The following is a 15,000-nucleotide window of genomic DNA, read 5'->3' as shown; positions in this document are numbered from 1 at the left end:
CTGTATAAGACAACAGCCATGCCAACAGAGTGGTTTGGGTTGCATCTTTAAACAAGCAGAGGTGAAGCAAAAAATGCAGGCGAAATGACTGTTGGAGCGAGCTTGGCGTTGAGGTCTTGCCATTCAGATCAGACTTAGTTTGTCAGTGATGTGATGATCAGTCGTCCCTCTCTCTGTGACTCTATGGAAGACAGCTCAGAAAAGATGATAAAAATAATGGAAAGGAGACGCGTGGTTCGGCTTTGGGTGAGCCATGCAGAGGCCGCTACTTTTGCTTTGGGAAATCTAGGTCGTGCCACTTGGTACACGTCAAATGCAGGCTTTTGGCGCCATAGTTATGTAGTCATCATGATATTTCATTCAGGATATTTCTGTTAAAAGAACACTCAAGAAGGACCTTCGCTGCTGTAGCACAGTTGGTGATGGAAATCTATACTGCTTTGTTGTACGAGCGATAGAGAAAAATCATTTCCTGAATTGGGGATAATAAAAATGGTAGTTTTTAATCATTAGAAGTAAATCGGCCTCCAAACCAAGCCGTCCTCACGAGGTCCGTCTCTTCATATGTCCGGGTGGAATGCCACAGACTTCAGCCATTGTGATGTTCTTTTCTTGATTTTTCTGCAAATAATAAATATAATAATAATAATATAAAATAAAACGTCATGTTCATCTCCACCTCCATGATGTGTTATGTGTTATCTGTTTGTTTCAGTGTTTCCACTTCGTTTTAATACGTTCACGTGAGATTTTGTCTTTGATGACATAGCAGCTCTTGTTTAAGCCGTAGCGCACTGCCACACTTAAAAGTGGAGGTTTTCGCACAAGCTGTAGTAGCAGCGCAACTAAAAGTAGAGGTATTGGAAAGATTGCCTTCAATGTATCCAGCAGATTTCAACTTCCCCACTGAAATGCTTCAACTGAGGTGGATCATAAATCTTTCTCTGGCTTGGAAACGTTTCCCAAAATGAGGCAACATTTTGCTCAAGGCCTGAAAATGACGACGAAAGGAAGCCTAAGAAAATGCAACCACTACTTGCGACAACCTTGTGGTTGGTAAGATGGACAAGACCGGTTATTGATCCTCACCATCCCCGGCTAGATTGTCTCCTCCGCCCCCCACATGACCGCACAGCACTCTGACGTCCACCACCACATTGCAGGAGTGGACTCCTTGACCACCACTGTAATGCAGCAGAGAGGCTCGGCCAGGAAAAGTGTTTGAACTCCGAGCCGCAATCAGTGACTCGAGGATTCCAAGAGTCGTGCCAGCAAGAACGTTTTTAGATCCCGTTCCAGCGGCTGAACAGGTGACGCAGGAGCAGATCTGAGCCCGGGACACCTGGCGCGGGCTGCAGACGCTCTTTATTGTCTAAGTAGGTTATTGGAGGCACAACGTGGCTCGGCGGAGTGATTTAGCCTGTGGAACTGTGTCATCACTTTTCATGCGAGTGGAATGAGTCGACAGGGAGTCTGGACCTGCTCCAAAACAATCCGTCAACAAACAGATTCAGGAAACAAGTTTTGCATGAGTGAGAGCAAAGTAAATAACACATCGTCGGCGCTGTGAGTCACGTGGTTACAGTCGCTGCTTTTGTTTTCATGGCAATTGTTTGTGTAGTACTGCAGTGTGGCAGAAGGCGTAGGCGTTGTTTGAAGACATGTTTCTTGGTTCAAACACGCAAAAGCAAAGAAGCAAAAGAAACAAAAGAAAGCAGCATTTTAATTTGATCTTGCAGTACAAAAAGTTGTATTTTTTATTTATTTATCTGTTTGATATATTGACTGCGTAGTGTCACATTCTGAGTGCTCAGTTGCTTTGGGAACTGTAACAACAGGGGGAACTCACAACGACCTTGTTGTTAATCCTGACGATGAGCGTCGCTTCTTTGTGTAGCAAAAAAAAAAAAAAAAATTAAAATTAAACCAGACTTAAAATCTGATAAAATAACGCCCCCTGCTGACGTCTTTCCAAAAAAGTCAGTGGGAGTATCTATATAAAAAAAGAAGTATTAGTGTAACTACGTTCAAAAGTAGAGAGAGTGTAAGTATGTTTTTGTATCATATACAGTATATCAATATATAACATATATATGCCAAATGTGTGATCAGGTATATCAGGAAAATATAGTTTTAGAGGCATTATTTTTATTTTTATTTTTATTTTTATTTCTATTTCTATTTCTATTTCTATTTCTATTTCTATTTCTATTTTTATTTTTATTTTTATTTTTATTTTTATTTTTATTTGTTAAACAACTCTTTATTTCGAAGCACTTTCCTAGTTGGTGGGACCCCCCCTAACCATGGCAATAAATTCTATTCTGATTCTGATTCTGATTCCAAATGTCTGGATGAAGACTTGCAGAACCACAACCGTCAAGCAGATGGGAGTGATGTGCAAAAAAGCATCCTAGTTCCACCGTATGAGCTCCTTTAAAGGAGCTCAACTTGCACCTGGTTCTTGGTGAGAGAGGTGAAGGAATGTAAATGCAATCTCGCTCGGCACCTCAGTCAGGAGTGTTTGTTTACGAGGGATGATCCCGGAGTGAAAAAAAAGTCATCGCAAGCAGACTTGTGAGGGCAGTTGTGGGGACATTGGAGTGCTTCTGACCAAAGCAATGATCGTCTTTTACATCAGTGACTCACTGAGACAAGGCAAAAACCAAAAGTGAGTGAGTTTAAGTGAGTTTAATAGCGTCAGAAGAGAAGTAGAGCAGAGGAATCTGAACTCAGCTGAAAGCTTTATGCTCCAACATGTACCAGCCCTCGGACAGCGGAGGAGATTTGCACACAGGTCTGTGACTTCATTTCCATCTGGGTCTAATGGGAGAATTGAAATTTAAACTCCTGCTTGTTCATGGCACAGACAAGGCAGTCTTTATTCCATCATATTCCAGGGTCAATATTAGTCAAGATTTATGTAGTGGAGCATAGTGTCAACAGGAAAAAAATAAAGGAAATGTATCTCTGGAATGAAAAGACTACAAAGTTTTGACAAGAACCTAACTAAAACATGACAAGCAAAGTCAGTTTGAGACTGTGGAGTTTTCAGTCAGATAGAAGGCAACACATTCATGAGGAAGTCAGCAGTGATTTTTATGATAAATACCTGTCAGGTGGTTAGAGGCTGAGGGTGGAGCATTCCTTTTCTCCTTGTCTGACTTGTTTTACTGGAAGCATGTACACAAGACAAAACAAAGGAATGTAACGCATTGGAGTCAACCAAAAGCAAAACTGTTCCTTTACGTTACTTACAAAACGTGTATAAACCTTTTCATTTGAAAGGCAGACTATTTCCACATCTGGCCTCAGACTTAGAGGTGCTGATCCTTAACAATATGTGACCCATTATTGTCTGCAGGTGAAGACTCTCAACATGAGGAGCCCTCTAAAGATGTTGTGTCTGAAGACCTCAATGAAGAGACAGTTCTCAGGTGAGATCAGGTGAGACCCAAGACTTCCACATCCACTCTTCATTCTCCTTTGTGCATTCAAGCTCGAAAGCCGGCTCAGAGCGTCTCAGTGGACAGCAGCATCTGTTGGATCTGGAATCCAGATGGCTGGTATGTACTCACGAACAATAGAAGAACCTTCTGTGTTTGTGGTTCTGGAGGTGACACAAACCCAGTCTTACTTTGATCACGACGGTTTTGTCCCAGTGGTTGAGAGAGCAGCTCAGCGGTTCTGTGCATAAGGAACTGGATCGAGTTCTGAGCTTTCTCCAGAGACCAGATGAATTTCCAAAAAAGGACAGGGAGCAGAAGAGAGGCACCAGGGAAGATCACAGTTCAACTCCTGAGGGACATGGAGAAGGAGGATCTGGCTGAGCATCTGTGGAGCAGTAAGTTCAACGAGAACACTGGGCACATTTTTGAAGGAGTGGCGAGGAGGAGTTGATATCTCAGTGGCTTACAGAAGAACCAGAGGAGAAGATGGGTGTTTGTTCAGATGCAACGATAAGTCCTGGAGTTTGATCTGCTCTTATGAAGGTTATCAGGTCCGTCATGATAAAATGAGAACAAAGATCCAGCCGGAGAGTGACTCAAAGAGAGTAGGAGTGTTTGTCAACTGTTCTTCTGGATCGGTGTCCTTCTACTCAGTCTCCTCTGATAATCTGATCCACCTCCACACCTCCTTCAGTGGACCAATCGACCCAGGGTTTGGATTCTGGAGCTGTCATGTTACTGGTTCTTCTGTGACTCTGTGTGAGCCAAGTGGTTTTGCTGCTGTGTAGTCGCTGTGTTTGAGGTTGGGGGTGTCTGCTAGGACAGTGATTCTTAAGCAGGCCCATGGTTAGGTCGTGAAGGCCCCTAGAGGGCTGCAAGAAGTGTTTTGATTTACACCTCTGGGCTGTGAAATGCTCAGTTTTAATAGACTTGCCACATACGGTGGCAGTAGTGTGCCATTGACTTGACTTGACAACTGAAACTCTGTTGTAGTTTTCAACTGTGAAGAAGTTCTTGAGAAAAGAAAAAAAAAAATGATAAAGAAAGTCAGTAAAAACAGCAAAATCTGTTCACCTGATGGAGCAGATTTAAAAATTTATTACATTTTATGCCGATGCTTTCATTGTCATCTTCTTCAGAGTTTGTTTAAAAAAACTATTTTTAAAATGATATTTAGACTTTTTTATTACATTTATTTTATTCAGAATTTTATTTGTAATGTACAGTTTTTCCACTTTTCACAACAGTTTGCAACTTTTTTCTTTTTTTCTTTAGTAAATTTGATCAATACGACTTGCACCTGGTTCTGCTGCTGGTTGGACCTTTCGATGACAAACTTTGCGCGGATCACATGGTTTCATGTCATTTCACAAGGCTTTGGTTTGTTTCCATGTATGGTTATTCAACACAAATAAAATCAGTAATTCCGAAATCAGAAATCACAGCAATGAATCAGAATTTTGTTCTGGAAAATGTGGGCCCTGAGATCAAAAAGGTGAAGAACCCCTGCACCAGGAGGCTATTGTTGAAGCAAATGATCCGTGTGCATCTAACAATGTTTGTAACAAGACCCTTAAATGTGAGCTTTGAATGTATCTCATGTTCTCTGAGTGGAAAGTGAATAGAAAAATCACATGATTCAAATAAAACTGACTTCTACAGGACGGTTTTTGTTGGGTCAATTCCAATTTCCAAAGGAAATTAATGGAAGGATGAAGAAGGGAAGGTCTGTCCACTGAGCCCGACTAGGAAAGTTACAAAAGGCCATCCCAACTTCTTTATATTTTTTTCTGCAAAGCTGAATCTTGCGGGTCCTGTGATACTGGCACCACCTTGCAAGCTCAGATACTTTGCCTCTTGCATGAGGAGCGACTAGTTTAAAGACTATAAAGGTTGTTTAGGAAAAGAGTAACAAGCACAATAGATGGCATCCTCTGCTCTAAAACCTTTGGACTTAATTTTAAATTTTAAACTGAGAGTTCGGCTTATTGAACTCTGAAAATAATTGAATAAACATTTGAGGAAGCACGGCACTCCTCAACTACAAGTCAAGCATCTAACAAGTAATACAACAGTCCTCGAGTCAGTGCTACAGAACATCTACATATCGGATTGTAGCGGACCCCCACGTCCATTCAAGTTTGACTGAATAGCAACCAAACTTTTTTTAATTTTTTTCTGATGCTCTTCTGCAACAGCACCACCAACTTCTTCTTCTTCTTCTTCTTCATCTAAACGCTCCCCCAGAATTGCAGAACCTCTGTTCTCCTGCAGATGGGAGTGTTGCTGTGTGAGAAGAACCTCTTCGACCTCGTGCTCGCAGCCACTAAATTCAACTTCTAATTTCCATGAAATAAATCCTGGCTGCGGGTCTAATAGCAGGATGCAGACTACTTTATTTAATGAGCGGTTTTATCTCGGTACTCTGGATTTATCACCCAACCACTGAGTCGTTTACCTGCGTTAAATCACAGACATTAAGTCCTGGGTCCTCATATCCTTTGCAGAGTGTCCAGGTTTTCCTGTAAATCTTCTCTTTCCCTCGTGAATAATCACACTGTGGATTCACCTCATATCATTTTTCATGGCTTAAATCAATAGATCTAACATCATCTGTGAAGGGAAGTCTGCTGGGGTCAAAGGTTATGTGGAATGTTTGCAATTTTTTTTACTCACATAACGGTACTTTGAGGGACAGTCGGGCTTCATTTCACTGCATAGAATTGACAAAAAGACGGAGCACTTTCTTTCAGCTGATGACGTCAGGACAAGAGGCACTCCTGAAACATTCTGGTTCAGTGTGAAAAGAAGCTGAATTTAAACAAGAGGTGGCGCTCTCGTGTTAAACAATCATGGACTGAAAACCTCTTACCTAAATACTAAGGAAATAGAATGAGACTCTTACACACACATGCAGACATATTTTAATTGCAAATAAATAAATACATAATAGGGAATTTGAAACTGAACGCTTAAACATTAAAGACATACTATACATAATAATAATAATAATAATATAAAAATATACGTAAAGGCATCATGAATTAGCACTGTAAAAAAGGAAGACCTTAGAAAATAATATGAATATAACAATAGTAATAGAATATAAAACAGACCAGAAAAAAAAGCATAACCTTAATATGCCAAATAAAATTCATAGTAAAATAATTTTTCTCAAATCAGAAGGCAATTTAGATTCAAACCAAGGGGAATTAAAAAGTATGATTTGGTGGAGTCCCATCGAGTGGAAACATGTCATTCACATATGACGAGAGCGATGAGGAGGATGAGGTCACCGTCATCCCTCTTCTCCTCAGACGTGAGCGCTCCTGAAGGCGTGGCCAGCCTCCAAGCCCCGGAGTTCGCAGGATCCGGTCCTTCGAGGGTCTGTGTCAGTGGAAGCGCGTGCTAGACAGGAGCGCAGAGCGCAGCAAGGCTGGATAGGACGCACCGCCCCGGCGCATGTCTCTGCTGCTTCATCCCCTTCTCCTCGTCGGTTGGAGCGGATGCTGGATGCCAGCGAGCCCCGAGTCCAGACTGCACCTCTGAGGGACCCAGCATGGACAGTCTCGGCAGCCGCTGTAAGATCGTGGTGGTGGGAGACACTCAGTGTGGGAAAACCGCGCTGCTCCACGTCTTCGCCAAAGACTGCTATCCAGAGGTAACACGCGCCAAACTTCTCGCTTCTGGGCAGCGACAGGTGGACTCGGGATCGATCATAGGTTCCATGTCAGAGCTCACCGACAGGTGGTCTCCTGAAAATAGGTTCCATTCAAGTTAGTTATGGATGTAGCTGAGGACTGACGCTCTCGGTTCCGAAGTGACGCGCATGTCGAAATGAACACGGACTTCGGGTTTTTTTCACCTTTGGAATAAAAGCTCATTGGTAAACATCTGTTTCACCATTAGATTATCTGTAACAGTCATTTGTCTTGTTGCAATGTGAGCCTAAGTTTAATAACTATTAATCTTAATATATAATAGATGAGTGAGTGATGTTGTTATAAATTCAAGCACTGTATATTCAGAATTAGATGCCGGTTTATTAAGTCTTTGAACATTTATCACATGAATGAATGATATTGGTGATTTGTGGTTAAAAAAAGAAAGTATTATTAACATTGTAGATGTCAGCTTCAGCTTCAGTTGTTGAACTCAATGATCTGTGACCTTATAAAACTTGTTTTGTGTTGACGTGTTATTATAATAGTAACATTTAAAATTTTAATTCATTCATATCCAAAGAGTCAAAGCCAAACTCACACAACAGGTACTGATATTTACATCTTTTTTTTAATACATAAAGTGACATCTTTTTATTTTTTTGTGTACTGTTGATCATTTAATCCGACAGTCAGTTCCTGACATGAATGATGAACATAGTTGGTTGAAAATATAACGCATAGGTTGTAAACAAAAAAAAAACAAACGAATCACCATGTACTGCTGTTTGCTCAAGGAGTGGAGGTGTGTTGATGCAAGCAGATTTACAAAAACTGCAATATTTGAGTTAAAGTTTGAAGGCCAGCACATTATTATTGAAGTGATTCTGCATATCTTATCAGAAATATAGATTCTAGCGAGAGGAAAACTCTGCTTATTGACTTGAAAAATGGCCCAAAATTGCCCTTAATCCAATGTACTTTTTAAGTTTGTTGGCCATTGTAAGAAGAGTGGGATTAGAATGAATAATTCATAAATGTTTATTATATATAATAATCGTTATATGTTTCATATATGTTTATTATATAACAATTGGTAAACTAAGAATTGTTAATTGAGTAGTTGTGAAGAGGTTTTGTGTAACTGTGCGTTTATTGTTTCGCTCTAGTTCATGAATATTAAACATTGTAAGCAATGATTGTTACCAGTGATAAGGGTTTATTCAGTCCTATTCATCTTCTTATTGTGTTGTTGTGTCGTCAGATTTGACTCTCGGTATTATTACGTTGCAGTTGCAATTCTGTCATCCGGTGCTGCTTTGTATTCAGGTGTTGTCTGGCACTTTCTAAATGGATGAATGACATGACTTGTTTGCAGACCTACGTGCCCACCGTCTTCGAGAACTACACAGCCAGCTTTGAGATCGACAAGCACCGGATCGAGCTGAACATGTGGGACACGTCAGGTAAGACGGAAGTTTGTCAGAACAGAGATCAGAGCTGCTGAAGAGGCTTCAGAAGGCGGGCTTCTGCGCTCCACGTCAGAGCTCTGACGGATGGTCCTGACCCTGTCTTCAGTTTCAGCTATTTTCTGTGTCGGAGCATCTGCTATTTATGTTGTTATTGCAAGCATCGCCGGTGCCAGCCGAGTCTGGACGCGGCCGTGTGTGTTTGCATTCCGACTGCATGCTCAGATTCTCTCAAGCTCTGGCCCAGGGTCAGGCGACTAAAAGGGGGTTGGGAGTGGATGACTCTGCCAGGCAGGGAACGAGGGGGACTTTTTTTCCAATGAGAAAATTGTAGCAACAAAAAAATAAAATAAAATAAAGTCAAATCACTTTGAGTTCCAAATAAGACTCTACACCTCAGTGACTGTGACACCATGAGTCAGCCCTCTACTCACCTCTTCCACATCAGCTTCCTTGTTCTTGTTCAGGTTTTCGGACTTTTGTTGTTGTGCAGAAAAGAAACAATTGCTATTTAAAGCCTGAAATATGAATCTGAAAAGTAAACATGGGACACAAGCTACTAAAAGCTAAACATTTGTCAATAAAATTGAGTAATATTCACATGACAACAGGTAATAGCAAGAAATAACGGGGTATTACTGCATTGTCATTGGACTGTAATGACAGGTTTTTCTTTGCATTTGCATTTGACGCCATGAAAAAAGAAATTGCATGCTCATTTTGCTGACGGAAGTGGCTCTTAGCGCCCTGGACATTGACATGCAAAAGAGCGACTGTTTAAAAATGACCATTATTTTCATCGATCGCCGTCTGGTTGTGCTGGCGCTCAAGGATCTGGGATCCTGAGTTTCTGAGGATGAAACTCATCTTTTGCTGCTTGACAAACAACAGGACTCCACCTTACTTAGCAAGTCGAAATGCACCACTTCACACTGGATTGCTGTTCACGAACTGAACTGAGGGAAGAATGCTAGGGTTAGTTCGGACTCATGGCGTGGACAATGAAATAATGGATGCTGCATGACTATTGACCTATCCAAAGGGCATCAGTCAGGAGGTCCAAGTTTCATGTATGAAAAATCTATGTAAAAGAACGAACTATTTTTGGAGGCAACTCAACAATGTTTGTTGACTGGAGCTTCGATGCCATGGGAAATCGTCCGAGGTGCTCGACCTATACCTCCATCCCTGCTGTCATCTGGAATCCAAGTCAAGATGGCCGGCAGCTCAGGCTTGAACACAAGCTCTTAGTCCAGTGACTTTTCCCAACTATCTTTAGTGGCTCTTTTCATGGCTGCTTACTGCAAGAATGTTTCCTTAAACACCGTGTTGACCTAGCAAGTCAATCTTCTCAAGCCTGTCAGTCAGGGGTCGGGGTCTTCGGCGGCCTGGGGCCACTTTTAAGCCCGGCTCCCTTATCTCACGCTGATGGTGCGGGAGAGATGTTGTCCATCCTTAAATCCTGAAACTACCTTGAGCGGTTTGAGTCTTTTAATCCTCCTCCAGGAGCCACCCGATCCACAACAACCGTGACGTCAGCCGACCCCAGGCTTGTGTGTGTGTGTGTGTGTGTGTGTGTGTGTGTGTGTGTGCGTGTGTGGACCCTGCGCGCTGAGCCGTTATTCACTGATTCACTGCAAACACAGATGTTCATATTTTCTCTCGACAAGGAAAATAATTGGCTCACACACAGATGAGAAAAGCTTTCATCTGATAAAAATAGGTCTGCTAGTTGGAATTGGATTTTTTCCCCTGACCAAAACACATATTAGGGTCACAATTGCCTAAAGACACTGCTGCGAATAACTTACTCATGTATTTCCTTTTTTATTCATCACAGCTCCCCCAGAGACATTTTCATACCTCCCTACCTTATTATACTGTTTCCATAGAAGCACAGGTCCTCAGATGCCTTTGAAAATGAAGCCCATAGTCATCAAGAAAGGGCTTCAGGCGCCAAGAGTTTGACTTGAAAAGGGAATTTGCAATTGGAATTCTGACCTCTGGGTCAAACGAAATTAAAGTCGTGCTAGTTCTGCCTTGAGAAATCTATCGGTCAGGTTCTTTCACGAACCATTGTGGGCGAGGTCTTAAAGAAGCGAGAGGCGTCAACATGACTGTGCAGGATTGTTGAAACAGTGCTGAGTTTGCACAAACACACCGCTTTCTCGCCTACTGATGTCAGTTTCTTGGGGTTTTGTTGCTCGACTTGGCTCGTATAGATGTGTATGTTGGCTATGGACCTGAACCTTATTTTAGTGCTCAAAATCCTTAACATATTTTGGGCTATTCATGAGCTGTGTCACAGAATTACACCTAATATTTGTGAATATTTAACACATTTTATTTAACACATGGACATTTTTTACCATTTTTGACCTTGTATTTATTATTATTATTATTATTAAACAAAAAAATAATATCTAGTCTGTCTGAAGCCATATATTTCCTTGAATCATCTTGTACATTAGAAGGCGTTCAAAATACATACAATTTTCCAAAAATGTGTAAAACATTGTCGAAGTGAACGCGCCGTCACCAATGAAAATAAATACTCTAAAAGCTCTAGGTAGTTACATGAAAACAAATCAGTATATACTGTTTTAAAATATGAGCAACTGTACAATAAACTGTATTAAACCCCAACAGTCCGGTTATTACAATGTAATTCCTGTCGCTAGCTGCAAGATCATCGTACTGATCGAGGTTGATTTTTATCTGATACGTATGGACATTAAAGGACAGGAAGTGTCTTTATTAACCTTTTAAAAACATAAATCACCTGGTGATTTTCTATTAGTGAGTAGCTACTGTGACTCCATCCTACACACATAAAAAAAACATGTCTGTATTTAATTACTCTTTGGCTCAGTGTGTCCTTCTTGACCTCACCTCTCATCCAGATTTATTGATACAGCACGGCTTATTTCCCTTATTTCCACAGCACGCCTGCTTTTTAACTGCCATTCAAAAGGTTCCCAGCATTCACTGTTGTGAAACTGAAGTCCACCATTTATTCGATTTGGACTCATTCATTCAATTTCCTCCTCAAGGTCCAGTCCTCTCACGCTCAGAGGGAACAGGGTCGCTCTGTTTATCTGACGCCGTCATAAATCTGGACATTTGCGCTGCCTTCCTTCATTCAATCGAGTTTTGTCAGTGTCGCTTCCACTCAGAAGAAAACTTCAAATCGCATCCTGCCTTATGCTAAACTTCGAAGTACCAGGTGAAGTAGCTGCTGGATTGATGGGTTTCTTTCACTTCATGTACTTTATCCGATGTTTTAAGTCGTACTGCCAATGACATGAATCGTGAGCACACCACAGTCAAAACTAGTTCTGCTGTAGAGAAGGTTCAAATCCAGTCCAGACAATTCATTTTCCACTTGCAAGTGGAGGATTCTGCGGTTTCAGTTCAGTTGGGAGACTGTCAAGACTGGTCTGGCTTGTTGTTGAGTTTTGAGAGTCCGAGGAGAAGCACTTGCATGTGAAATGGCTCATTCACCAAAGTGTATGCATCAACAGATGTAGCCATATATCAGTGTATAGTGGGAACACGATACACTCCCAAAATAAAACACACACACTTCCTCATTCTACTCTAAATAGAACCGAAGGGACAAACATGTTTATTTGAGTCCCGTGTCTCTTATTTAATCAGATGTTTCCTCATCTCAATTGGCTCCTCGAGCAAGTAGTCAAGTGGTCAAGTGGTCAAAATGTCAATGAGAGTTGGCTTGTCAAGGGGGCAGTAGTGATTACTGTGAACCCTCAAGGGCACTGTTTGTTGCCTTTTTTCCCCCCCAAGCCAGGCGCCGTGACCTCACACTACATCCCCTATCGAAGGTGTGTTTCCTGCCTCTGACCAAGTCACGACACGCGGATTCCCCGCCCCTATCGCGGCACGTTTTTCCTTTGTCCATCCATGTTTAACTAGACTCTTATTTAAACACTTAACAACGTGGTGGTTCAGCTGAGTCACTGGAATGTCTGCAGGATTCTGCGCTCCATTGTTGCCGTTTTTTATTTTAATCCCGCCTGATGATTAAACTTGCTTTGCCACAGCCCTAGCCAGCAACTCACACCCATTTTTTGTTCATCCGTCAACGTCTCATTGGAATGTTGGCATCAACCTGTCGCACTCTGGCAGTAGCTAGAAGACTTTCTGGGACAGCCAGTTCTTTCTCATAACAGCCTCTATAACCTCTGCCAACCATGGTGGTGGCGGAGGTTGTGTGTTAGGTTTGTTTGTTTGTAAATCCGTTGTTCACCGAATATCTTTCAGGGTTGGTTGCAACATTCGAATTTGTCATTTGAGCTTGGTAGTGTGGCGGTTCAATTGAATTGGAATCAACTATCTCCCTTATTTTCCTGATAGCTGTGCTGTTTCTCTGTTGTTGTTAAAGTGTCAGCACCCGCAACCTTCCCTTCGCTCTTCTTTAGTAACCACCACAATACGACCGGGATCGGTTCCGACTAACCGGTCGTAAGTCAGATTGGATGTAAGTCAAATGCCATTCAAAATAGCCGACACAAGGGTTATAGGTGCTGCTGTAGTGGTAGATGGCTGGACGATCGGGTGGACGTAAGTTGAGCAGGTCATAAGTCAGATCAACCAAAATCCTAAAATCCTCTGGCAACTCCCCTGCTGTGCATGTGGCTGCCCAGTTTTGGTGAAGATTCTTCTCTACCTTTCAGAAGTTTAGTGATCCTGGTCTTCCTCCTGTTTAAACCAACCTTCTGAGCCCCAGGTGCTGCAGACAGCATGATATAATACGAAAGGAACTGCACTCACATTCGCACTCCTGAGACCTCAAATACTGTTGAGTGGACGTGTGCGTTCCAGACTAACGTAGAAGTTTCCGAAGAAGTTTCGTCAACTGTGGCATGACACGATGTCGTAGGCATTTTGAGGATCACGCAATCCATCGAACCACAGATGTGTTACCATGCAGTCTGGAAAGCTGAAGTCTGTCAACTGTGTCCGCAAAAGTTCTCTTGACGATAACCGATATGTAACGCTTTCTGAGGGAGGGTGTAGAGTCGCCACTGTTGGGCCTTAGAATCGGCGCTGTGACCATCGGTGTCAGAAGCTTGTTGCGTTCATGTTGCATTGAGTGCAGTGAGACAGCCAGGGTGCTAGCTTTCATACTGTATATCTGTCATACTGTGTTCAAATGGTATGCTGGAACAAATGCCGACAATGATCCTCCCAGTGTGGACATACCCTTCGAAAAAAAAAAAAAAGTCCTGGATCCAGGCGGTGAGCCGGAACCTACCCAAAATGGAATCATTTTCTTGTGCCTGAAAACTACATCCAAATCTGTCCATAACTTTTCAATTCCTTTAGAACACAGTCAGACAAACAGAGTTGAAAGCATAACCTCCTTGTCAGAGGTAATAAGTATTGGTCCTCCGTCAGTATTACATTCGGCAGCTGTAATTGTTTCTGCAGCTGAATTAAATAGTGCATCGGTTGCTCTGCAGACGCTCACTAACCTGCCTCGCTGAAAGAGGAGTCTTTATGAAATTCAGGTTTTATTGCACTGCACAGTGAACGCCGGTAAGTAGAAGAAAAACATGTTTGGAAATGTCACAAATTGTAATTGTAAAAAGCTGTTAAAGAACATTACCCTTCATTTAAATATGGGAGTGCTTGTTCTGTCCCCGGCTCTCCTCTTTTACACCCTGCGGCGCGCTTTGTCACCATAAAGCTGTCAGAGAGTGATTGTCTTGAACTGGAAGGACAAGAGTGTGTGATGCTCTGATGCTCCCCCCCACACACACACACCATCTTGCCCCACCACCCCCTTCTTGCCATGCCCCTGTCGAAGGTGTCTGCCTGTCTGTATGCCCTGAAAAGCCCCCGGCACACGGACCTGTAGGACACCCTGCTGTGTGTCAAAACAAACAGCGAGCTGTCTGCTGCCTAACTCTGGTGTAATAGAGTGTGAATGAACTGCAGCAGATTAAAACTCAGCCTCCCTTTATCCCTCCCAGCAGTGAGAAGTGAGAACTGCTAACAGACCCAATGGGATCTCCAATGATCTTTGAACGTCTCCTCTCTTTGTCTTCATCATAAAAAGGCCTTATCACATCCATCAGTGACTGTTTCTTTCAGTTTGTCTGCAGTTTGGAATCTTCTAAGGAAACATTTCTATACAGTAGGTTAGAAAGATGAAAGGATAAGTGGTGTACTCTATACCTGGCAAGTTTTGACTGTCAAAAGGAGCTGGACTGCTGGGAAGAAACCACATAACCCTTAACCCAGAGTTGCCTCAAGCCAGGTTTGACCCTGTCACTTTCTTGCCGTGAGGCAGAACCTTGTCAAGCATCTCGTGTTTTCAGTGTGAAACCAATTTTTGTTAGTGTTTCCAGCAAAGTCATGGAAAACACTATTGAGATTTGTCGACCATGATGA

The 15,000-nt window shown here is 42.2% G+C and overlaps 1 protein-coding gene across 1 annotated transcript in view; it reads left to right on the top strand.

Moving 5' to 3' along the window:
• Nucleotides 1-6,812: 6,812 nt before the first annotated feature.
• The window catches only part of rnd2 (Rho family GTPase 2), a 37,085-nt gene continuing 28,897 nt past the window's right edge, over nt 6,813-15,000 (top strand). The window contains exons 1-2 of the mRNA XM_053851867.1: nt 6,813-7,110; nt 8,490-8,577. Of these exons, the coding sequence (XP_053707842.1) occupies nt 7,009-7,110; nt 8,490-8,577 (190 nt within the window). The 5' untranslated portion in view covers nt 6,813-7,008. The remainder of the gene's footprint in view (nt 7,111-8,489; nt 8,578-15,000) is intronic.

This window comes from Synchiropus splendidus, chromosome 19, assembly GCF_027744825.2.
Source record: "Synchiropus splendidus isolate RoL2022-P1 chromosome 19, RoL_Sspl_1.0, whole genome shotgun sequence".
Classification (NCBI taxonomy): Eukaryota; Metazoa; Chordata; class Actinopteri; order Syngnathiformes; family Callionymidae; genus Synchiropus; species Synchiropus splendidus.
This window is presented reverse-complemented; position numbering and strand designations above follow the sequence as displayed.